General features: G+C 37.2%; 2 protein-coding genes across 3 annotated transcripts in view; one reads left to right on the top strand and one right to left on the bottom strand.

Moving 5' to 3' along the window:
• The window catches only part of XKR9 (XK related 9), an 85253-nt gene that overhangs the window by 12327 nt on the left and 45618 nt on the right, over positions 1–27308 (top strand). The window lies entirely within an intron of this gene.
• Positions 1267–27278, bottom strand: LACTB2 (lactamase beta 2). The gene is made up of 7 exons (XM_038579500.1): positions 27093–27278; positions 20459–20622; positions 15428–15554; positions 8117–8295; positions 5632–5780; positions 2828–2909; positions 1267–2158 (listed from the first exon to the last, which is right to left on the bottom strand). Exons 1-7 carry the CDS (start codon positions 27212–27214, stop codon positions 2115–2117), a joined length of 867 nt encoding a protein of 288 aa, XP_038435428.1. The 5' UTR covers positions 27215–27278; the 3' UTR covers positions 1267–2114.

Genomic DNA, 27308 nt, shown 5'->3' on the forward strand with positions numbered 1-27308 from the left:
CTGGATAGGAAATGAGGGATGGGGGCATATCAAATTCTATGGTTTAATCAATTGGTGTTTTATTCAGAGATAGGAAAGAATGGAGGAGATGCAAGTTAAGAGTAACTAAACACTTACATACATAATCAGCTTTCTTGTCTAAATTTTGCTGATAAATGCTATACTTAGGGAAATACTGATTTTTTTGGTTTTTGGTGGCGGTGTTGGGGAAAATACTTATGGTTATTTTTAAATTTACAACTTTAACTATTTTTAAGTATACTGTTCAGTGGCATTAAGTACATTCACATTGTTTTATATGTAATCATGACCACTATCCATTTCCAGAACTTTTTTCATTTTCCCAAACTGAAATTCCTTGCCTGCTAAACACTAACTCCCCATTTCTCCCTCTATCCCAGTCCCTGGCATCCACCATTTTACTTTTTGTCTATGTACTTAAAATAAGGAGAATTATATAGTATTTGTCCTTTTGTACTGGCTTATATCACTTAGAATAATGTCTTCAAGTTTCATCCATATTGTAGCATGTATCAGAATCTCCTTCCTTTTTAAGACTGAATAATATTCCATTGTCTGTATAGACACCATTTTATTTATCCATTCATCCTTCAATGGACACTTGGGTTGTTTTCACCTTTGGCTATCTTATAAATAACACTACCATGAACCTAGGTGTGCAAATGTCTGTTCCAGTCCGAGTTTTCAATTCTTTTGGGTATATATCAGAAGTGGAATTGCTGGATATATGGTAATTCTATGTTGAATTTTGAAGGAACCACCATAGTATTTTCCATAGCAGCTGTACCATTTTACATTCCCACCAGTAATGCACAAGGGTTCCAATTTTTCCATATCCTCCCCAACACTTTTATTTTATTAATATTTTTCTGATAAAGCCATCCTAATGGGCACGAAGTGGTATCTCATTGTGGTTTTAATTTGCACTTCCCTAGTGATTAGTGACACTGAGCATATTTTCATGTGCTTATTGGCCATCTGTATATATTACTAGGAGAAATGTATATTTAAGTCCTTTGCCTATTTTTGAATGGAGTTATTTTTGTTGTTGAGTTCAATTTATTTTGTAATATGAAGTGGTTTCAGGAACACAACAAGTCTCTGAGGCATGAAAACAAGTGTTAATGATGGTATGAAAATGTTAGGGACCTTGGGAAAAGGGATAGGAAGAGGTGAGGATGTGAAAGAAAGTTCAAAAAAATTTTTAAAGTTTTACCTTTAGTAAAGATTAAAAAAAGGACATTCTCCGGATTCTGAGCTCATTTTAATATTATACTTTGGCAATCTTTCAAGTTAAATAAGCATTGCTGGGCTACCCTGAGAACCTAATCACTATTTAAGAATACTACTTGTATTAAAAATGCTGTCTTATAAATCCTCTAATTAAAAATTTTTTTGGTATATAATTCATATATATACTAATGACTGTTAATTCATATATATATATATAGTAATGACTTTTATACACTAAAATCTAAACTTGAAAAGTAAGTTAGTTGTACTAATGGATTACAGAAATAATTATTACATAATGCTTTTAACTAGAAATTTAATATTTTTCATTTACCATAAGTTGATGTGCACAAATCATTTGTGAGATACCATTATAAGAAAATATACAGGATACAGAGCTATGGAACTAAAACAGAATCATAATATAACTGGTAGAAACATGAAAACAAAGCTGTTATCTACAGATATAAAGAAGGATTACATAGAAATCTGTGCTGTTAACTGAAGCAGCTGGAGAAAATACAAATGGCCATTTGTAATAGATAAGTAGTCTCCAAGAATAATATCCAGTTTAACTTACATAAATTTTATTATTTTTAAAGTAGCCATAAGTCTGTTGAACGTGCATAAATTGTTGGATTCTGAATTTTTGGTAAAATGTTGTAAGACTTAGATAAGTAACCTACATTATACATGTAAAGTGTAATATATATTTGACAAGAAACATGACATTATTTTAAAGTATATCTAGGGTTATTTTCAATGTTCTATGCTCTATATTCCCTGTAAATAATTAATAGTTAAAACATATCATTCACTAAAAACAAAACAAACCAACAAAAGCATTCATTAATCTGAAACTAAAGATTAGCTTTCCATTTCTTGTCGGGATCCGTGTTGCTAACTGTGGAAAGAAAATTAGAGAGTAAAAATTTAACATCAGGTAAGAAATTTAATGGATTTTAAGTTATTTTGTGGTTAGAAAAAGCATTCATTTCTAAAATAATTTTGTTGCTTAATATAAAACTGGTAGTTTTTTGTACATATAAAAGCAATGCTGAAACTTCTACACAAAATTCAAGTTTTGAGCTTCTTGATTTTAAGGATTAAACTTCTATAAAGATTGTTAATTTGATGAATTAATCTAACACTATCAAATGCTTATAGAATTACTGCTTTAATATTTTTGAGTTTACTACCTTTACTATTGCTAAAACGTTTGCCTGTTCCCAATCCTTCTGCATGTGAAATTCTTTGTGGTCTTGTGGTCAGGGGAAGAGGAGCTATCTTCCCGTTACATGCCTTTGATTGTAGTTCTGGTGGGTAAGAACTGCAACCCCTAAGCAAAATTCTAATTCCTGTGGGAGCTTTAGCTTCCAATTTGTGGTCCACTGGCCTTTTACTACTAACCCTTTCTAATGCTTGTTTCTCCATCTTACAGTGAAGTTCAAGGAAGGACTCTGGTGGGTGTTATTTTTCCTAAAAGCAAACTAGTTTGTTTGTTAAAAAAAAAAAAAAAAAAAGCATTTTAAATGCTGGTAATAAAATAATTGAAATTTGGAAGTATACTTACATATTTTTCCTTCTTTTTCTAATTTTTTCAAATGAAGCAAGACATTATGTTCAGCCATTTTATGTAAATTGTCAGGAACATTCTAAAAGAAAAATGAGAGTGAAACATTTCTTTTTTAAAAAAGAATGAGTTACTCTGGTTGAAACAATTAAAAAATGCAACAAAAGGAAAACTTAATTTTTTATGTAGGGATAATCAAAATTATTTCACCTTGTATGTGTCTTGCTTTAGACCACTATATTTTTATCTACAGACTTACACATAAAATAGACTATAAGGTCCATAAAGACAGTAACAGTGTTGGTTTTGTTTAGTGTACTCAGTGCTTATTAGCACAATGGCATAGTAGGAACTACATATTTTATGAATCAATGAATAAATAACTGTAAACATTTTTTTAGATAGTTTTGATGATGCTATGGACTGATGGCCCTATGGTTTATTACATAATAATATCTTTGTACATTTCTTTTTTTTTTTTTCTTTGTACATTTCTTTTGGTTATCCTATCTCTCTCATCATTTAGCTTTTATCTGGAAATTCCTTAAACTTCTCTTAAACATTCTTGTTTACTTACATTGAGGTATATTGTTGACTCACTTCCTACTCAACCAACTTGGCACAGCAACATCACACATTAATATTTCTCAAATACAAACTTCCAACCCCAAATTCTCCCTTAACCTCCAGTACCATATACTATATCCACCATTGTGATCTTCTAGATCTAATTATGTGACTACTCTGTCTAAGATCCTTGAGTGGTCATGCCCAGGTTATTGGCTAAAGTCCATATTCTTTAGCATGGAAGTCAAAGCTTCCATGATCTTATCTGATCATGCCTGTCTTTCCTGCCTATCTGCATATGCATTCTGTGCTCCAGTCATATGCAGTTTTTTTGTGGGCTTTCAAACAAATACAATACTTTTTTTATTACTCGAAGAGAATGTCTTTCCTTCTAGAATCACTTCTCTTGTACTCTGGCTTGGAAAATGCTTACTACTTCTTCAAAACTCAACTAAATGATTAAGTTTTTAAAGCTTTTCCAGACAAGCCTTGATACCCTGAATCTTCGATCAGGTGAAATTTATTTCCCTTTCTCTTATGCTCTGATAATACTGTGTAGAGGTCTTAGAGGAAGCCTGCTATGATAGAGAAAACAAGATTTGAGTATCTGACATCTCACTTTTGATATGTGATATCTGCTAGTTGTGTGCTTTTGGAAGTTACTTAGCTCATCACACTCTCTGAGTCAGTTTTTTTTTTTTTTTTAAGTCTATTAAATTGGAATAATAGTATCTTTATGTATTGAAAATTTGAGGCCTAAGAATTAAGGACTTTTATAAGTGTAAACTAATGAGTAGAACATCTAGCACACAATAAGGTGCTCAAAAAATGAGCAGTATTATAAGCATATGTTGAACATGTCTGTCTTCACTAAACAATGAGTCTTTTGAGGGCAGGGATCTGTAGTCATCTTTGAATCTCAGTACCTAGTCTACTGTGTTGCACAGGAAAGGCATCCAGTAAATGTTGAAAGAATAAATCTCTCTGTAATAACTATGCTATTCTTGTACGTGAGAGGTACTTGACACATGTATACAGTGAATACAGTGAATATACCTCTGAATGCAGAACCAGCATTTTTTTTAGGTATGGGCAATTGCTTGATGACTCATCTGGGAGATTTGAGAGTTCTGCTGTCTGTACTTAAATTAGGGGAAAAAAATCCCATGTACCAACATATAGTCCAGTGTGGCTATACTACTCTAGTGTTATGAGGAAATGAACTCTTTCACAGAATTGAAATATTTATATTATCCCTTTGGCACTTTTTTTATCTTCAGCTATTTTAATCATTCATCCCTTCCTTTTAAAGCACACTGAGTATATGATCATTTTTTGATAAACTTTAGTTCTTTACTAAATATAATTGGCCCAGGTACTTTTCAAGCTCATCTTTACACTCTCACGTACCTTATGGCTACCTTATGGGTTGTAGTAATGGGAGGTTTTTTTTTTTTTTAACATTTATTTATTTACTTTTCAGTAATCTCTATACCCAACATGGGGCTTGAACTCACAACCCTGAGATCAAGAGTCACACACTCTTATGCCTGAGCCAGCTGGGTGCCCTGGTAGAGAGAATTTTTAAACCCAGGTGATCTTATTCTAGAGTCTGCATTCTTAACCTCTATACTATCCATACAGCAGATATCTAATAAACAGTTACTGAAAAACTAAATTATACTAATTGATTGCCACTTTGTATTGTTATATATGCTGGGCCCAGGGGCCACTGAACTGAGAGCATTTTTTCTTTGTATACTCAGTTATTCTACTCATGTTCTTTTACATGTACTTTCTCCTCCTTCTCCCTTGTAGGCACTGCTATTACTTCTCACTGCTGTTATCCCAGTATGTCTCTAGCAGATCACCCTTCTTACTGGCTATGGGCTAGGATACCGATAATAATAATAATAGTCAAATGGCTACATAATACATAAATCATTACAAAAATCAATCATCAGGACGTTGGTAACATTCTCTTCTACATGATGAAGTATATAAAGCTTAATGATAGCTTGGAATGTTTCTTTTTGATTCTCCAGGTCCGTTTTTATTTAACTTCTGTGTTCTAGAAAGTTGAGATTGCTGATCTCGATTTTATACAAGCAGCACTAAATAAAATTAACAGATTTATTCTGTTCTGGAATGTGCTAAATTTACCATATCTATAGTCTATTATAAATATTATTCTAATAAAAGTGTTGTTATGTACAAATAAGATAAATGAAAATTACCTTGTAAATGCTTTTTACAAGCTCCATTGCTGTAAATGATTTTTCAAAATTATCACGAAATAACGTAAGAATTTGCTGTTCTCGGGTATTTCTGTGAGAAATGTATTCTAGAATTTTAGCTTCAGCATTATGGATTACTGGGCCATGTCCTGAATTAGAATTATAAAAATTATTTCAACCAGATAAAAAATAACAAATACAACATAAGTTAATTTTTTCTATTAAAAATATTCATATGATATATTGAAGAAGCATACTAAGTACATAATAAATGTGATTTGGAAAACCATATAGGTATATAAGGGATTTAAAAATTACATACAATGCCAGAACACAGAGAATCATATCAAATAGAATCCGTCTGAAATGTTAAATACATTAAACATAAAAAATAAAAAATTGAATAAAAATAGTAACTGCAAAAGTAATGACAGGTAATACAGAGTGTTCATTATTTGCCAGGCACTGCTCTAAATGCTTAATATGTATTATTCTAAGAAAGTAATGAGGTAGGCATTATTATTTTCCCCTCTTTATAGCAGAAGCTGAGGTATTGGCAGGGGGGTTGGCAAATAACTTGCCCACAGTTACATGGTGAAGAAGGGATGGAACTGGAGTTCTGACTTGAGGGCTTTTAATCACTCTATGCTCTTAGCCACTATGCCACATTTACTTATAAAAGATTGAAAAGGGGGGATCCCTGGGTGGCGCAGTGGTTTAGCGCCTGCCTTTGGCCCAGGGCGCGATCCTGGAGACCTGGGATTGAATCCCACGTCAGGCTCCCGGTGCATGGAGCCTGCTTCTCCCTCTGCCTATGTCTCTGCCCCTCTCTCTCTCTCTCTGTGACTATCATAAATAAAAATAAAAAAAAAGAAATGAAAAAAAAAAGATTGAAAAGGAGAATGTAAAAAGTAGCTTCATGTAAGTGACCAAGATCTCTTAAAAATTCACAAGAATCACAGCAGAACTTTAAGAATCTTATGTATAGGCTAGTGATTCAGAACTGCTGACAACCTAGATTAAGCTATATTAAAATTTGGTTGCTCTTTAAGACAGTGCAAATTAATATATGACGCAAGTCTGCAAGAGGGAGATTTTAAATATTTGAGCACAAAATATCTAGAAGCAGACTAACCTGTTATCCTGTAAAGAGCATTAGGCTTTGGTTAGAATATTGACTATCATTTACTAGTATGAGGTCATGAAAGTCCAAATTCCTGAGCTAGTTTCTTCAGCTGTGCAGTGAAGATACCACTACCTGCTTTACTGGGTTTTTGTGAGGACAACACTGTAAAGGTCCCGGCACAGTACCAGACAGGGAGCAGGCTTTAATATATGGTAACTGGGGCTACAGAACATGATTTACATATAAGCTCCTGCTGTGCTAATAAGCCAGTTCACTGGATTCATTAAAGGAAATACTCTGAGAACCTTTACTAGGCAGCCTCTCATTAGCTTTGCTTCATTCAATGTGAGTGCGTCAAACATGTACTCTCTTCTATTTAAAAACAGCTGTCAGCTTCCATTCCTCTTGTGTCATAGTATTAATCCAAATGCCCAGCTCCACTATGTTTCCTATCCCCTCAGCAGTGGAAGCTCATGAGGGAATATAAGGGTACTGAAGACACTGTATTTACAGATCTTTCCATGGCTCTGGTTAGGAACAAGTTAGAAAGACTTAAAAAATTAGGTAACCTAGTTTCTTTTTCCTTCTGGGCCCTCTTGTTGAGTCTTATTATCATTTTCCACTTTTAGGCTGCAAGGGAGATTCATATTGCAGAGCAGTACGTGACAGCTGAGATACTAAAACAGGTTTCCTTTTCTGGAGAAGTGAAATTAATATACAGTTTTAGAGCTGACATGGAAGCTACTGATATTTCAGTAATATGAATTAAAGAAACTAACACTTGGAGTTCACGGCTAAAATGTGGCCCATTACAGAAATCAAATTAACGAAAGTGAAGATAACTTGTGGAATGAAAACACTCTCTGATTCCCATGTAAATTTATTTCCTCTGTTTAAAGTTTTACTGATAGCTGTATAAATGTTAGACAATAACCCTTTATCTTCATGAAGTATTACTATACTCTCAGCCTTTTAAAAATATTTTATTTGCTTATTTGAGAGAGAGAGAGAAAGAGAAATCATGAGTGGGGGGTGGGGCAGAGGACGAGGGAGGGAAACTTGAGCAAATTCCCTGCTGAGTGCAGAGCCCAATGTGGGGCTTGAGCACATGACCCTGAGATCATGACCTGAGCTGAAGTCAAGAGTCAGTCGCCCAACTGACTGAGCCACCCAGGCACCCCTAACTCTCAGCCTTTCTGATTGCATGGCTAGATAAGTCTTAGGGATATAATTTAAAGAAGCACTTTATGGGTTATCTTTTCAAGCCTCGAAAACATAAAGAATATACCCACAGAAACAAAAATGAACATTCTTCATCATTTCACACAAATGTTTTGCTAGATTTAAGTAACTACCCACCTGGATATATAATATCAGCTTTGACTTTCAACAGCACTTTCAGGGAGTTCATATAATCATAGAGGTCTTCAAATATAGTTGTTCCTTCCCCTAGGATGCAATCTCCAGAAAAGATAGCATTCTCCTCTTCTAAATATAGAGCCATATGATCATCAGTGTGGCCAGGTGTGTGTATAACTCTAGTTAAAAGAAAACGAAGAAATAGTAACAATTTTAACTCTTAGGCTTAGAATAAATTACTTTCCAGCCTTATCTCTGGATAACACAAATAAATGTCAAGCCAGTAAAAGCTCCTTTTTCTCTTGTGGCCCACTGAAAATTATCACCAGAAAAATTCTCTTCTTTAAATCAGATTTCCCACTCTGAAGTGTAAATTCAATACTTTCTCACCTTTTTCTTATTTTTTCTTTAGATTTTATTTTTTTTTATTCAAGAGAGGCACAGAGAGAGAAGCAGAGACATAGGCAGAGGGAGAAGCTGGCTCCCCATTGGGGAGTGATGTGGGACTCGGTCCCAGGACCCTGATTTCACGACCTGAGCCAAAGGCAGATGCTTAGCCACTGAGCCACCCAGGGGTCCTTTTTTTTTTTTATTTTATAAATAATAAACATGCACAGATACAATATTTTTTAAGAACAGAAAGGAAGATACTTGAAGGAGTTATGAATTCACAATCATCCCACTACTCAGAGACAGTGCTTTTATTATTTAAACACATTTTTTTCAATATTCTTTGCATACATGTTTATTTTACAATATACTTTGTGGCAAGATTGAGAAAAAAGGGGATCTCTGGGTGGTGCAGTGGTTTGGCGCCTGCCTTTGGCCCAGGGTGCAATCCTGGAGACCTGGGATCAAATCCCACGTCGGGCTCCCGGTGCATGGAGCCTGCTTCTCCCTCTGCCTGTGTCTCTGCCTCTCTCTTTCTCTCTATGATTATCATAAAAAAAAAAAAAAAAGATTGAGAAAAAAGTACTTTCATAAGTTGCTGTTGGGAGAGCAAAATGGTATAGCACATATGGAAGGGAATTTGGCATTTTCTAGCAAAATTACATAACCCTTTAACGCACTGATCCCACTGCTAGAAATTTACCCTGAAAATACACCTTCACAAATACAAAAAAAATATACAAGCTATTCATTACATTATTTAGAAGAACAACATATTAGGAACGACACAGAAGCCCATCCATTGGACACTATGGACATATTGTGGTACATCCATACCATGGAATATGATGCAGCAGCCATCAAAAAAAAAAAAAAAAGATGACTATCTCTAAGAACGGATACAGAGTAATTTGCAGGATATACTGTCAAGTGATAAAAAAACAAAGCATGTTCTTTTCATGCCTCTGCTTTGTTGTTGGAGCAGGCCACGAGATGTACTTTTTTTGTACCCCAACTACTTCCCCCTGTCCTTTGTCCAGTCTTTCAGGCCACATAAGGTGGGCTTCAGGGCAGGGTATCGGTATGGGCCCTAGAACCTCAGGTCTCGTGTTTGGCCTGGGGTTTGGACCTCCTGAGACACACCACCAAATGCTACCCTGATGAGGCCTCATGACATTAGGACCAGTCCCCAATGTCAAATTTGCTGAATGTGCTACAAAGCAGATCCTTGATGACCCTAGACTTATAGACCCTTTGCAGTCAGGCAAGTATTCCCCCTGCCCCACTTTCCTTTGGCCTTATCACCACCACCTTTTCCATACAGCCATCCAATTTGAGGGAGACCTGGAAACTTTGGGGTCACATGAGCCATGGCCACAGCACTGTAAACATGCAGGCTGCTGGGGTAATGCTGGTGGCATGCAACACCACAGGATCAACTTCAACAAGGACCATCCAGGTTTCTTTGGAAAAGTTGGTATGAGGCATTACCACTTAAAAGAGGAACCAGAGCTTCTACCCCAATGTCAACCTTGATAAATGGTGAACCCTGGCCAGTGAGCAGACATGGGTAAATGCTGTCAAAAACGAGACTGGAGCTGCTCTTATCATTGATGTGGTGTGATCGGGCTTCCCAAACAGCCTGTCATCGTGAAGACAGGACAGGAGAATAGCTGAGCAGAAAATCTATGGGTATGTGTGTGGGTTGTCCTGAAGCCATATGGAAGGAGGTTCATTAAACGCTAACAAGTGCTTTTCTTTTAAAAACAAAACAAAGTGTGAAGGAATGTTTATAGTTGCTCTTTTGTATAAGAAAATTGGGGAAATAAAAATGTATATGTATATATTTCCTTATTTTTGCAAAAAGGAAGGATAAATAAAAACTAATGAATAAAGCTGTCTAGAGGGGTAGGCAGGTGAAATATAGGAAAGAGATGCAAGCAAAACTTCTCTGATAGTAACTTTATTAGTTTTCATTTTTAAGCTATGCAAATATATATCGTAAACATGAAACTAAATAAAAAGATGAAAGAAAATGTTATCATTGAATACCAAGAAATGAACCTTATAAGCCATACACCAGATAGATAACATAGCCATGCTAATATTCATTCAAAAAATTTTTAAATACTAAGATTACATCTCCCTTAATAGAATGTCTCTTAAGATTATAATAAGTGTTAAGATATTTTGAACTTTACTTAATAGGTTTATTGTTGGCAGCATTATTGGTTGCTGTATTTCTGAAACTATTTTGTGTTTACTGTATAATAGTATAAACAATAAATTGATTTTGAGAACCAAGGTTTTTACAGTGGGATTAAGGAAAAAATATATATGAATGAGGGAATTAAGGTTTTGGGTTTTTTCTCATCTGAATTGAGGAATCATTATGAATTCATCATTTCATTTTTTTTTCCTGGTTCTATAAAAGGCCCAGAAGTAATGATACTTTCCTAGCTTTGTAAAAGGCCCAATAGTAATGTGCACACCTGATAGTTCTGGATGGAACTGAAACACCATTTCCCCCTCAAAGAAACCAGGGTTTCTTGCAGACATGGCTGGCTCCAGGTCTGGGACAGGGAAAGTAAAATGTGATATGGAAACACCTCTTTTGTCTGATTAAACCTGTTGCAACCTATTAATGAAAGTACTCAATGTTACATGAAAATAATTCCAGGAGGCATATTTCTACAACTACAAAAATATGTGGGTGTAAGGTATGTCTTACATGTTATGGACAGTCTTATGAACAATCACACATACAATGCCTTTACAAACAGAACCCCAATCTTTTTTAATCTACAAAAACTCATTTGGAGAACCATTCTTTCTCAGAGTCTGCAGACTATCTCATCCATTGATGTGCTTGCACTGTATCCTTTATTTGTGCTTCCCTCCACCCCCCAACTCCCTACTCCAGAACTCAGTAATGGTTTTCTTTGATAACCAAGGCAATAGATTTCTTAAATTAGGGGATCAGAAATTCTAATTCTCCAGTCACCTGGGTAGCTAATGCTTTAATCTGCATAAAAACTGTGTTAAAATTCACTTCACATAGGCGGGAGGAAAAAAGGAGATGACATCAGAGGTGCTTTGCTAAAGATCAGAGGAACTGCAGCTGTGGCCTTCCCATTCATCAGGTGGCACATTTATCTAGGTCTGCCACTTCTGTGATAGAGTAGACTTTATAAAGATGGCCCTCTTAGAAGATTTAGAACAGTCAACAAAAGCTGTCAGACTGACTTTTTCTTTGAGAAATTGAACTTAGGTCACCAGAAAATTCTTGGTTATATTCAGAAGCAAATCCTACTGAAAAACCTGCTTTCATTTTTACTACAGGGTTCTTGGTGGGTATTGTCCCTGTATCTACTATATTCCCCCCACCCCCCACCCAAACTGGCAGATATACCAGATCAACTGGACATCAAATACTTGAGGACTTAAGTAGATTTTAACCTTCTGTTTATCAAACTTGCTTAATGATGGATCTTCTTGTTGATATTTAAAACAACTGGGTTTTACTGACTTTATAAACATGGAAATCGGAAAGCATGGTGATCAGTAAACTGTTTTATTCAGATTTCTAGTATAATTAGAATTTGTTATTGTGAAAAGGTTATTTACTAAGTCATTTTTAAAAAGACATTTATTTATTTTAGAGAAAGAGAGAAACAAAGGGGGGAGGGTTGGAGTAGAGGGAGAGAGCCTTAAGTAGACTCCACTCTCAGCATGGACCTCGACATGGAGCTTGAACTTACAGCCCTGAGATCGTGACCTGAGCTGAAACCAAAAGTCGGATACTTAACTGACTGAGCCCCCCAGGCACCCCGATGTTGTTTCTTGATCTGAATGCTGCTTGTATGGTTTGTTCAGTTTGTAATAATTCACACTGAATATGGATGATATGCACACTTTTCTGTGTATTTTAATAAAAAGCTTAAAATAGAGGTGCCTGGTAGCTTAGTCAGTTAAATATCTGCCTTTGGCTCAGGTCACTGACCCCCATGTCAGGCTCCCTGATGAGTGCTTCTCTCTTTCCCTCTGCCTCCCCACCCCCCACCCTTCTGTGCTTTGTCTTTCAAATAAATAAATAAAATACAATTTAAAAAAGCTTAAAATATATGGTCTGTTTATGGCAGATGGGTAGTAATTAACTACCAGGGCCCAAATGTTATTAATCTACAAATTGGGTATGGATCTAATATCCATATACTGTGATAACTAATAAACCAGCACTGTGATTCCCAAGCCTTTGAGATAGACCTTTAATGTGTGATGGGGGAAATTCAGTACTGTCAAGAATATTCTCTGAAGAATTAGTAATGTAGTATTTATTATCTTTTGGTATCATGAACAAGTTATAGGAGATGCTATCAAATTTCTAACAAGAGCATTTTAAGAAAGTTGCCTAGAAATTAGGTGGTTTGTAAATTAAATTTGTAAATCAATGGCATATTAGGAAAAAGGGGACACTGGCTTGAAAGGGGCATGGATACCCAGTTCTTCTTTTTCTCAGTCATCTGTTAATCTACTCCCCTCTTTGTAGATATTTACATGTTGGATAAATATTCGGTGTCTTCTATGTGCCAGGGACTAAGGATCTGAAAATCAATCTGGCACCTGCCTTGTATCAGAGAATAGCTAGCTTATCAAATCTCCTTCCTCTTTTTCCTGGGCATGAAGTTAGACTTTATTTCCCAGGCTCCCTGAGGTCAGGGGTAGCCCATGACTGAATTTACAGCCAATGCAACAGAAGGTCTGATCTGTGACAGCCTCCCATGAAAGATCTCTTCCATGCTTCTTCTGTACCACCTACTGGACTGACCGAGGTGAGAAAGGGGAACTTGAAACCAACTATTGAGGATGGTGGAATCACAAGATGAAAGGTGTCTGAAACATTATTTGCAGGGGGGCCACTTGATAATCAGGAACCTTTTCTGGACGTTATGTGACTGGGAAGAAAACTTATTTCATGTATGAACCATTATACATTTTGAGATTGGTTTGCAACAGCAACTGGCATTAACTAATACTCTGAACAAGGGGTTGATTACCTTTTATGGAGACACCTACTTACACACAGAAGAATTATAATGCAACTTAGTAAGTGCTATAATCAAATAATAATAGTTATAAGAAAATTAGAGGAGAGAGCAGTTATTTCTGTCTGGAAAGGGTTCTTGAGCTAAGTAACATGTGAGCTGAAGTCTGAAGAATGAATAGGTAAGAATTTATCAGGGAGACATGGAGGGGGACAGCTGTGATGCCTACCTGGTCAAGGCGAAGGCATGAACATACATAATGCATCCAGGTATTTAGATATGGCTAGTTGTGTTTGCATGGGGAGTCATGGGATCTTAGATCAGAAAAGTGGTTTGGGGCCAGTGACATGGTAAGGAGAAAAAACATGCTCTTGTATGAAACGAGAGTTATTTAAGGTTTCAAGTGACATGGGGTATGAAGGGTAGATTGGAAAGGGGAGCCTGGAGACAGGAGTATTAAGTAGTGGTAGCAAACATGAAGAAAAAGGGACAGCATGGACCAATATTTTTAAGGTAAAATCTAACACAATTAGATTGGTGGGTGGGGAAAGGGTAGTGATAAAGGTGAAGTGGAAGCAGCTTCTGTTGTAGGAGAAAAAATAAAATCTTAAATGCTAAGAGCAGTAGGTGTTCTGAAGTCAGAAAGCAAATAGATTGTGGGGGATAATGGGCACCTGGGTGGCTCAGTTGGTTAAGCATCTGCCTTCAGCTCAGGTCATGATCCTAGGGCCCTGGAATTTTTTTTTTTTTTTTGACAAACAGGTGTATGCATTTATTCCTTTTTAGGAACAATATCTAAAAAAAGGACCGCCCTCCGCACTCCCCCAAAAAAGACAAAGATTCACACAGACACATTGGAATATATGTACAACATAATAAACCCATCCTAAAGAAGTGACTGGAACCCCCTCCCCCCCCCCCCCCCCCCGGGATACAGAATCAGAATTGTAAAAATCATAGTGAAGTTTGCTTGCTGTAAAGCCTGAGAATTTTTTTTTTTCAGTTGGTTCTTCTGCAGGGCTGTCATACCTGCAAAGATATGTAAAATCTAATTTTTCTTTTTTTTTTTTCTTTTTGCTACAGTCTTTAGACTAAGCATGCAAGACATACGACTAAGTGCAACTGAGTGAAATGTATTTTTTTAAAAATTTCATCATTCCCTAAAGGTCTGAACTGAGGTATGCGTACTAACAGTTTCTCATGCTCTTATCTTTACTCATGTCTAGCTACACATGCTGAGAATGAACTATTCTCTATTCCAATAGAGTCCTGCATCAGGCTCCCTGCTCAGTGAGGAGTCTGCTTCTCTCTCTCCTCTTCACTTGTGCTATCTCAGTTGCTCTCTCTCTCAAATAAATAAATAAAATCTTAAAAAAAACATTGTGGGGGACAGAGAAGAACCGTAAGTAGTTCAGTTTAAAATTACTGAGTTTGAAACAACCTTTCTTCCTCACTTAGGTCATGGGAAATTATGGGTCTGGCCTAAAATCTATTTACTTTAGGTATGGGTCATCTTTTGGAATTGAGAACATGAGAAAGTCCTGAATTTAATTGATGAGTAGAGCCCTAAACCATCCTAACAGAAAATGCTAATCTATTTTTTAATTTAAATTTTATTAAAAAATGGTAATCATATAATGCAAACAAGTCCTGTAAAAAGAGTAGACAGAGTGAAAAGTCTTTCTTTAATCCTATTTCTCAGGCAACCTGGTTCTTCTTCCCGGAGTAACCATGTTATCAAACTTTTTATATACCTCTTGAGATATTCCTCACTCATATAACCAAATATGCAGAAATCTTCCTTTATTCCCTTTTGACTTATACAAACATATACATAACCTCCCTCTTCCTCCTTGGCTAAGGGACATTTACTGACCTGAGAGTGGCACCCTCAGTTTTAATCACATCTCCATCTTGCAGATAAACATATTGTTGTGTTCCATCTCCTATAATTTCTTCTTTCCAAGGATTCCGTGGGAGTTTTTTAATGCAATATGCAGTATCTAGTAACAAAACATGTAAAATATACTGTCATACTTTAAATAATTCAGCCTTTTAAGAGATCAACTTTCTCTCCTTTTTCCTGTATTTGGTTTTTGCAGTAATGTCCTGAACTCTTTCTCTACCCCATTAATTTATTCCAGCCATTTTTATTTTCCTTCTTCTTTAAGAATCATTGCTTTGTAAATTGTTACTTGATTCATGATTTTGTTCCTCTAAGTCTGCAGTTTTCCTTTGTTCAATTTTGCACTTCTGTCATTTCATATTTAATATCTGATTTCATTAAGAGTATGCTCTCTTTAAATTCTTCCATGGAAACAACAACAAAAAGAGATCAACTTTCATAGAGCTAACACTATGAATGACTGCAAAAAGATGTTAACATTAAGAGACGAGAGAAAATGGGATGGGTTATAGCAGTCTATCTCTGGAATTTGAATTATTTTTTCTACCTCAATAAAAGAGCTTTTTATTCTCTCATACACTTCTAGGTCTACATAAAAGCTTTCATGGTTTTCTAGTCACTCTAATTTTATACAAAAGTTTGAAAGTAGTTCTTCATAATCTCAGCTAGCTTTGATATCAAGATGGATGTTGAAGAGGCAGTAATACAGAACTGGGGAACGTTTTTCTGTCTAGATCTTAGTGTATAGTAAAAGAAGTCATGGCATCATGGCAGTACTTAGTAATACAAGGATGAGAGCATAATGTTCTTTCTGTGAATGCTGAAAGGAGCCCCAAACCCAGGGCTAGTTTAGCCCATTAAAATAAATTTAGCCCATCCTACCTCTCACTGACACAAAGAAAATCAATTAACCAATCAATAGCTGGGTGCCACTTATCTAACCAGCATACTACATATAGTTAATACAAGCACTGTGATATTAAAGTGCTTAAAAACTATCACAGTTGGGGAAATAAAACTTACAAACAAGAATTAAAGAACTATACTCAGTACCACTTAATAGATACTAAATAAGCAATTTAGTCAATAAAAGCAATAGTAGTTTAGGGAAAGGAAAACAATTAGGAAAAATTCACAAATATGAAAAAACTTGAGTGTGGCTTACAGGATGAGTAGTTTGGGAAAAGGTACAGAGAATGATTTGTAAGTAAGGGAAACTGCATTAGGAAAAGCATAGAAATGACAATGAGCTTGGCATATGTGCAACAATATATGCTACCAACTTGTCTAATGCAAATACTGGCTGAGAACTGGAGATAAAGTGGGATCAGATGAACTCATATCATGGAGGGCCTTAAATTTTTCACAAAATAGAGGAATTTAAACTCTACCATATGTGCACCACTGTACACTCTTTAGAAAAAAGATGAAATAGTGTTAATTGGTTGATCTATATGGCAGCGCTAGGTGGGACACTGGAGGGCGAGAGATCAGAAAGACCAGGAGGGGATGACTATAACTACCCAGTTGGGAGGATGTGAATATTAGAACTAATGTGACAGCAACATGGGAAAAAAGACATTCAGAGAAAAATTGACAAGGCACAGAAATCAGGGTAGTATGGAAGATAAAGGAGATAGAAATACTGCAAATACAATAAAAATAAAACAACTGAGACTAGACCTTCTCTCTCCAGCCCCAAACTCCATTATTTTGTATCTTGGAGGCTGAAGCAAAAAATAATATGCTATTCTGGGAACTGGCATTATATAATAAGGCTGTCTTCATTCTGGAGTGAGATGGGGAGGTTTTTTGGTATGTATTTATTTTTAATCTGAATAATTTTATCTTTCAGTAAAGAAGTAGCAGTATTATATTTCTAAGTTATGAGACTTTTGGCACACAATCTTCCAAAAAACTCACCATTATCTCAAAATAACAAATGTCATACTATAACTGTGCCAGTTTTTAAAATTAGGTGCAAATATGAAAACACATATCCTACTCACAATAACAATGTGTATAGGTAGGATGGAGATGGGTATGCTGAAAGCAATCATATAATCATTATATTTAATAGAAGCTATGGAGATATAACTTAGTATAAAATTCACCTTTTCAAAGTGTACAATTCAGTGTTTTTAAAGTATGTTCAAGGAGCTGTGTAACTATCATCACTATCTAATTTTATAATGCTTTCAAAACCCCTCAAAGAAACCCTTTACCCAACTGCAGTCACTCCCTATTCTCTCCTCCTACCAGCTCCTGGCAACCTTTATCTACTTTGTTTCTATCATATGATTATTTTAACAGGAGGAAACCCTTGGTCTTTTGTTAAAGGTCTGGATAATGAGTTAAAACATCAGTTAATGCTAATTACTGAAGCTAATACAAACCTGTAATATTTTTATAATACTTTCTAATAAAAATAATCTAATTGAATGGCATTAGAAGCAAACATTTGATTCCTAGTACCAGGAGGAAAAGTACACGGCAAAGACCCAACTTCAGCTGCAAAATAACAACCATCAGATCACAAAATATATTTTATAAGATATACTCAAAAAAAAAAAAAAAAAAAAAACCAAAACACGGGGGCAACCTGGGGCAATAAAGTTCTCATGTCTAGTAAAATTCTGGCTTCTGGCCAGCCACTGCAAGTTCCGAAATTGTACTCTGATTACATCTTAAAATTCTGAAAGCAAGTTGCTGTATCTTACAGAAACCTTGTAAATGGCATTCATAATTTTGATGTGGCCTGTAAAATCACAGGTTGTTAGCATCATAAAGCAGGTGAAAAAATTTCTGCCATACTAATAATAACTAAAGTAGTAAAATGATACGGAGTAAAGAAAATAATGAAACAAAATGGAACAAGAATGCTAGTGATAAAGGATTTAGAGTATGAAGAAATACACAGGACTCCTAAGGGGAAATTCTGAAAGATATCTCTGTATAATTTCAGTGCTGAGCAACTCCAGGTCTGTATGTAGCTAGTCTAGCTTCAATAAAGTTCAGAATGAAAGTCAACAAGCTACTTCTCAAAGTATTAAAATCCTAGTGGCTACAGAGCAGGTCTAATTTCTTGATTTTCTTTATATCAACCTAATAAGTAATCTATTATACACATATTAATTATTTTGTATGGAACCTAAAACGATTTAAATTTTTCAAGAAAGATTTTATTGATTTGGTGGGGAGAGGGAAAGGAAGGGAGAGGGAGGGAGGAGGAAGGGGGTTGGGGAAGGGAGAGAGGGAGAAAGGGAGAGGGAGAGAGGAAGAGAGCACTGAGCAGGGGGACGGGCAAAGAGGGGAGGACAGAATCTCAAGCAGACTCCTTGAGAGTCTGAAATCAAGAGAATCAATCAATCTCATGACCTGAGCTGAAATCAAGAGCTGGATGCTTAACAGAGCCATCCAGGCACCCCTAAATTTTTAATTTAAAGAAACAGGTGAAATGTCCAGTAACAGGTGAACAGATAAACCCTGGTGTAATCCTACCATGGATTACCGTTTGGCAATAAAGGAACTATTGATACTGAAACATAGGTGAATCTCAAAAACTGGATGCTGTGTGAAAGAAGCTAGACAGTGATTCTATATGCTCCCATTACACGGCATTTTAGAACAGGCAAACTTGATCTATAGTGAAATGAAGGCGATCAGTGGTTGTTGGAAGGGGAGTCATTGCAGAGAGGCACCAGGAGACCTCTTTTTGGGTTCATGAGAGTGTTCTTTATATTGACTAGATTGGTCACAAAGTTGTTTATCAAACAGGGTACATTTTATGTATGTAAATTTAGGCTCAGTAAAGTTGATTTATGAGGAAGAAAAAGTAGGCTATAAACATTTCAAATTTTCAAATTGACCCTCATGCTAAAAGAGTTGCCAAAGCTAGTCAAGAACCTTCAGGGCAGTTTTTTAATTCACAAAATTTAATGGGTAGGTAGACAAGAGAAAGGTGTGGAAGGGCAGCCCTGGTGGCATAGTGGTTTAGCGTCGCCTGCAGCCCAGGGTGTGATTCTGGAGACTGGGGATCAAGTCCCACGTCAGGCTCCTGCATGGTGCCTGCTTCTCCCTCTGCCTGTGTCTCTGCTTCTCTCTGTCTCTATGAATAAGTAAATAAAATCTAAAAAAAAAAAAAGGTGCGGAAAAGTCAACTGAAAGATGATTTCCTGTGGCATACCATCCTCTAGGATGTAAGAAAGGAGAGAAGAGGGAAACCAATTTGCCCTTCCACCAATTTCTCTCCCCTTTTTCTTCACAGAGCTTTTTCTTCATAGGACCTATCACCATCTGACCTATTATTTATTTACCATTTACCTTCTCTCCTAGAATGCAAGCTTCATGAGAGCAGAGTCTTCATTTTGTGCACTGTCACAATCCCTTGTGCCAAGAACAGTGCTTGGATATAGTAGTCACTTAATTTGTTAAAGGGAGGAAGGAATGAATCAATCTATGTGTGTGATGGTGAGATGGAATAGAGAGGTGGTGAAGTGTCCGTATTGAATAGGTTTCAAGGACAGAGAATTGTCAATACAATGATATTTTGCCAGCACTTTAGTATATTATAGTAATTGCCTTAAAGTTATGGGAGACCTGAGATCATGTTTAGAGTGTGGACAATAACAGCAGCTGCCTCATAGGACCCATGTAAAGTGTTTAGCACAGTGCCTGGCACATAGTAAATGCTCAACAGTGGTTAGTTATTATTAGATCTGAAGCAGTAATTGTCACTACTACTACAGACAAAATTAAAACTGACATCCATCACTGGACAAAGGGGAAAAATAAGAGGGATAAGTGATTTGAAATAGAAAATAGGACTTTTCCTTTCCTCTTTTGTTAAAGTTGGGGACAGCATCAAAAGTATATTTCTAAAAGTACCACATTAAAGTATATAAAGTATTCAGTAAACTACTGACTAGCTTACTTGGTTCTGTAACACAAATTATTCTGAAAATACAGTTTTCCTCAAAGAGCTTAATGTTTTCTGTTTACCATTATTGATGCTTTTACAAATATCTCCTATGCCTCCAGTATGATCATGGTGCCAATGAGTCACTATGATTTCCTGGATTGTTGTGTTAAATTCAGTCAGGGCCTGCTTTAAACAGCTGATATATTCTGTAATTGCTGGTTCTCCAGTGTCAATGAGGATTCTCCTGAAAATTAAATGGACGATAATCACACAATTGGAACACAAAGTTAATATTGGCATTATTTCTCCCACAGATAATTCATATTATATTTAAGAAACTGCATATATTGCTTGGCTTTAACTTGTTTGGAAACGGTCTATATGATATTTCACCTTAGCTACAGTAATCTCACGGTAAGAAAAGTTCTTTGAAAAAACCTTATAGCTAAATGTAAATCTGAAATTGGCAAGTTCAAGGCACAATAATATCGAGTACTTACATCGCACTTAAATATGGCACCATTCCGGGGATTTTACGTATTTTAACAACTGAATTCTTCATAGCAATTATTTAAAGTAGGTATTTCATTACTATATCCAGAAATTAAGTAACTTGCTCAAGGTTACTCTGCAAATAAATGGTAAGACTAGCATTCAAACTTGGGTATTCGGGCTCCAGAATATGTGCTTTTATCCACTCTGCCTTTGAGATCTTTTACCACATACTCAAATGTCTCATAGATATGAAAGAATTAGGTTCAATGATATCCATAAAGAAACCTAGTCTTATGCACTACATACAAAACTTATCACTGAAGTTTTACATAAGGTTCCGTCCACAGGAAAATGAAGAGTAGGGAAGCATGGGGAAATGTCTGAGTTGCTTTATTTCTTTACCTAGATAACCTTATTAGTTATATTTTTCTGTTTGTGGTTCTGACCCTTCTTTATACGGTTTGCCCTTCTTCACTATGTTATGGAATGATGGCCTTTCTCTATAAATTTTTCCTGAATTAAAGAAATAAGGGTGACATCTTCCTCCTCAAGACCAACTCATAAATTTTTCATTTATGAAAATCCATGCTGCTTCACAGTAATACCTCCTTAATTCAGGTTGGGGGAGAGACTGGTCTTTTTTTTTTTTAATTTATGATAGTCACACACACAGAGAGAGAGAGAGAGAGAGAGAGAGAGAGGCAGGCAGAGACACAGGCAGAGGGAGAAGCAGGCTCCATGCACCGGGAGCCCGATGTGGGATTCGATCCCGGGTCTCCAGGATCGCGTCCTGGGCCAAAGGCAGGCGCTAAACTGCTGCGCCACTCAGGGATCCTGGAGAGACTGGTCTTATGAAAAGTCTCACTCACTTACTCATTAATACGTTAATAACTGTATGAATTACCTACTATGTGCCATGTCTTTCTTGCAAGATAAAAAATCCTTTTTACCTTCTAGTGAAAAGCAGGAAGAGGGAGCAATGAAAACAAATAGTAACAGTGACAGATACTAGCATTCTGCAGAAGTTCAAATGGTATCTGGATGGCTATTTTATATCGGATAGTTTGTTTCCTTCACTCTATTCCCTGAGATGCACAGCCAATAAAAATAAATTGTCCTCTCAGAGAGAGTGGGGGTGAGAACAGTGGCCTTATACTCCACAGGCTATTATCTACACCTACATTCCATAGAGCAGTGGCTCTACTTCACAAGTACACAGAGTTATAACTGTCCCTTCTGGAAACAGGGAAACTAGATGGATATACTGGCCCATGAATGCATTAGGAGGTTCTATATGTAAGAGATGGTTAAAAAACATTTAGGAGGCATGATCAGTAGGATTTTTTTCCAGGCAACTGGATGTGGAAGGGAAGGGGAAAAACTGGCGATTTTGAGGTTTCTATGTGAGATGACTGATGTGTCATTAACCAAGGCTATAAACACTGGATGTAGCAAATTTGAGACAGACTTGGTTTGGGTCACGGTGAATTTTGATGACATTGCCAGCCATCTTCCCTTGCTTTTTCATAGCACTATTACCATGTGACATATATTTATATGTTTTACTTACTGCCTATCTCCACACCCTCCCACAACCTACAAATTTAAGCTCCACGAGGGCAGGAACCTGGTCTGGTTTTGCCAGAACCTAGACAGTGGCACATACTAGATAATAAATGTTTATTGGATGAATACATAAAGTAGTGGCTTTATTTTTATCTTAATCATTAAAACAATCCTGAGATTTTACTCTCATTGTACAGATGAAGAGACTGAGGTCTTGACAAGTTAGACATAGATGAAATTTAGTAACTTGCCCAGCGTCACGAACTCTAGCACAGGATATATTTAAATTCACATCTAAGTGCAATGCCCATTTTCTTTAGATATGAACCTACTTCAGTAGGTTTTGATGGACAAATTTAGGTAATGAGTCCTTAACCTTTTTAATGTCTTGGGACCCTTTGGCAGTGTGGTAAAACCCATAGACTAGTCTCAGAATAATGTTTTGGAATGTATAAAATAAAACATGTAAGATTACAAAATAAATCGATTAGCTGAAATACAGTTATTAAAATTAAAAAATTATTCTATAGTATTATATATGCTTCTTTATTACCATATGAAGTAACAAGGGCAGCACCAAAATTTAGAATGATCATTTCTAAATGGTGATGAATATATATAATATTTTGAGATCTTTACTATGATTGCAAAATGATAACTCTGATGAAAATATGAGAAAAAAAATCACAGGTACTGCTATTACTACTGTAGTTTGTTGCCCATATTCATAATTGAACAAAGGGTAATTTTCAGTTTGAGGTTAATAAAGGTATAATTTTTCCCCCAGCTAAGGTCAGACTCCCTGAATTATATCCTTTGGTGGACCCTAGACTTCAGATTAAGAACTCCTGATTTTGGTAGAGGAGGAAGAAAAGAGATGACAAAATCAAGTCTGAGTACTATGAATGAACTATTGTTTGCTGATGTACTCCCAGTGTCTAGAACAGTGCTGGCACAAAATAAGCACTCAATAAATATATATTGAAAAAGTTCAGTTCAAATTCTAACCAGTGATTACCACGTATAAGATACTGTGTTACATACGTTGTAAGATGCAAATTATTAGGTATTTTCTGGGCACCTATCACAAACCCAGTATTGTCTGGATGCTATGAGGGAAGACGTGATAATAGCTAACATTATGGTACACTTTCCATATGCTAGAATTGAAGTGCCTTTTTTTTTTAAGTGCTTTTGATATGACTTTTCATTTAAATATTACTGAATCCTCGTAACATCCTTTGAGGTGGGCGCTATTCAACCTTCATTGCACAGATGAGGAATCTGAAGCCTAGAGAATCAACTGTCTTGTCTAAAGTTATAAGCTAGGATTCGGATTTAGGTAATCAGAGTACAGAGTCTTAACTCTACTGCATCAGACTTTTTCCTATTAAAAGAAGTAAACTATTTGCCCTCAAGTGAGTTACAATTTTGATAGTAAAGGTTAAAATTACAGCTTTTAGAGGTTCTTGAACAGAGGAGGAACATGGAAATACTCTTCAGAAGATCTGGCTATTATTTACCTATTCAACTATTACCGAGTACCTACATACTAGGCATCATACTAGGTTTAGTAGTAATACTTTAGGGAAAGTATTTGTTCACTGGCATACACAGGCTGATCAGAATGAAGGAAGACCAGTTGAAACTCTAGTTATCAGAAATCTTAGAATCACAGTACTGGAGATGAAGAGAAAATATAAACATTCATTGGTAAATATTTACTGTACTACTTGTACTGGGTACAAAAATTTGTGCTAGGAACTGGGGATATAGAAATAAACTTTCATTAAATTTATAGTGGAGAGTGAGGAGAGATATGAAGCTTCTTACACAAAAAATCATTTTATTATCACTGAGAAAGGGACCACGAAAAGTATGGAGTACTGACACATGTATTATACTAACCTAATACAGTCTAAGGGGTCGGGACAGCTCCCTTGAGGAAATTATATTCTACCTGAACTCTACAGGATGAGTGAAGTTAGTCGGGTAAAAAAGAGTGGGGTAAGCGGGAGACACAGAGGAAAGCATGCATGAGAGCCATGAGGCTGAATGCATACAACTCATCTGGCTAGGAGGGGAGAGAGGCTGGAGATGAGGTTGATGAGACAAGTGGAGGCTGGAATATGCAAGGCCTAAGAATTTTCATTTTTAGAATATTATTCCTACTAAATGGGGGAGAATGAATAGAAGAGGGGCAAAAATAGTTCCAGAGAAATCAGTTAGGCTTTATAAAAGCCTAAGCAAGAGTTATACTGGTGTGGATGGGGTAAAAGCAGTGGAAATAGGGCAGCCCGGGTGGCTCAGCAGTTTAGTGCCGCCTTCAGCCTAGGGTGTGATCCTGGAGAACCGGGATCGAGTCCCACGTCGGGCTCCCTGCATGGAGCCTGCTTCTCCTTTTGCCTGTGTCTCTGCCTCTCTCTCTCTGGAATAAATAAATAAAATCTTAAAAAAAAAAAAAGCAGTGGAAATAGATCTTCAAAGTGGCATGGAGGTGTGTACAGGACACAAAGAAATGGCAAGAAGCATCTGCCTTGATCAAATGTGGGGATTGTTCTGTTTACCAAGATATGGATGACAGGAAGAGGACCAGGTTTAGTGGAGAATCCCCTGAGTTCAGTTTGTGAAACACGGAGTTTCAAGTGGCTGTGTCATCCAAGTAGAGATTTAGGAAAAGCAGTGGGCTCTCCTAGCCTGAAGATCAAGTTTGAACTTTTTATCTAGACTGGAGCCATAAAGTTGGGAGCTACTAATGGATAGAAAATAGGTGATGCCAAAGAAGTAGACCAGATCACCTCAGTAGGGAATATAGCATGAGAAGAGGAGAGACTAAGATTACATCTTTAGGAACTCAAACACTTAAAGATCTGGTAAAGAGGCTGATTCTATAAAGGAGATTGTGAAAGAACAGCTTAGAGAGGTAAGAGGAAACCAGGAGAACCTGATGTTGGCAAATCAAATGATCTTAGAACTGGTTTTGTGCAGCACGGGGGGATACCAACATCTGAACCTCTTACTTGGACCCAATTAATATTCATCTCTTGCCACCTGACTTCTGCTTTATACAGTAGAGTTACATCATCTACACATTAACTTATTCTAGCTCAACTATATGGATTCGTCCTATGTCATATACATACAGTGATTCCACTGGCCATTCTACCCCACGAGTTTATGTGAGTGGCAGTGTAAGTGGTGTAAAGTGGGAGACCATGAATGTCTTCCCTCAGTCACTTTCAGGTTCTTTGTCTCTTAGCATAACCACTTTGCTATACTGAATGTGGTTCCAGTGTTTAAAGATACAGTATGTATTTTTCATACAACATGGCCCCTAAACGCAAGCCAACTTCTTCATCTGGTTTTCAAACAGAACCAGCCATCTGCTTCATTGCTGGAAGAAAAGCAGGCTGCACCTAACTTATTATGAGATAGCACACAACCTCTAACACAGCGCCTCCAAAGAGACTTCTTAGGGTAATTTTGAGTACGTTTAATTTTTAGAATACATACTGATTAGCACTACCTCAACATGACACACCAAAGAGAAAAGAGAATGCCTGTGGACTTCTTGGGGTGAGGGAGTCCCAGCCAAGACAGACTCTTACCCTAGACCTAAGGTATTTTTTTCTGAATTCTCAATCCTCCTAGATTCTGGAGGCAGCCTAAAGCTCCTGTACCTACTTGACCCTGCCTTGTTTATTCTGAACCTAACTTTTGCTTGTCTGACTTCAGTACTTCCAGTCCCTTCATCTTGCTCCACCTAAAAATCTGTGACTAGTAAAAGGCAGCAGATACTTCAAATGGAAACTCAAATCATTATTAAACTGTTTTCAGAAATCAATTATATTAACACATCTTGTAATACACAACTAAATTTTATGCTCAAGGGGGAACTGTATCTTACTTTTACCTTGTACTAAGTAAAGACCATGCATGTAAAAACTGATGCACACTCGGGCAGCGCACCACATCTCCCCACTTCTGCATAATTCACTAAAACAATGCGGGTGAACAAGAGAAAAATTCAGAAAGGCTACCCCACCTGCAAAATAAATGGGGCTATACTATAGTCACAAAAACCCAAATCAGTTAGTTTGGCTCCTCTTTCCCGAGTCGCTAAGGGGCTCTTTCACAGACTCGAGCAATCTGGAAACAAGAAAATCCTGCCCTCTGCTGCTGAGTTAAGAAAAAGGCCTCCGCACAGTTCACCGCTTTTGGGAAGTGTTAAGCTACATTCTGAGCAAAACACTAGCGGAAGTCACAAGGTGAGCAAAGTCACATGCCCTCCCGGATTCTTAACTCCAGGCGATCCTAATTTCGCAACAGCTTAGACACTCACCCTGGCATTCCACATCAAGCAAAGTCAACTGGGTTTCAAAAACAGGAAGGGTTTCTTTTTTTTTTCTTTTTTTTTCCCCTCCTTCTTCATGATGTCTCCCTCATTAGCCATTTTTTAAGTTAGAGAGGTTACCCTCTGGCATCGCGGTGCTTTAGGAGGGGTCCCGGGTGGGGCAGCGCGGCCGGGGCTGGAGCCGAGCCGCCCGCTGCAGAGGACGCCCGCCCCCTCCGCCCCCGGCCGGCAGCCGTGCCCGCGCCCGCTCCGCGCCGCGCAGGCCGAGGGGTTGGTCGGAGAGGAACAGGGCCGTTTACCTGGTGCCGACCCCTACCAAGTAGGTGTTGGTGCCCTGCAGGGTCATGGGCCCCGGGTTACAGCCCAGGACGCGCACCACCCGGCCGGACAGCCGCTCGATGCGCTGCAGGACCGCAGACATGCCTACACCCGCCGCAAGCCGAGCGCCGAACTGGCCGCGGGGCCGCGGCGCGGGGTGGAGACGGGGCGGGGCCAGCGGGCGGCCCGACGCAGCG

The sequence above is a fragment of the Canis lupus genome, chromosome 29 (genome assembly GCF_011100685.1).
Source record: "Canis lupus familiaris isolate Mischka breed German Shepherd chromosome 29, alternate assembly UU_Cfam_GSD_1.0, whole genome shotgun sequence".
Taxonomy (NCBI): domain Eukaryota; kingdom Metazoa; phylum Chordata; class Mammalia; order Carnivora; family Canidae; genus Canis; species Canis lupus.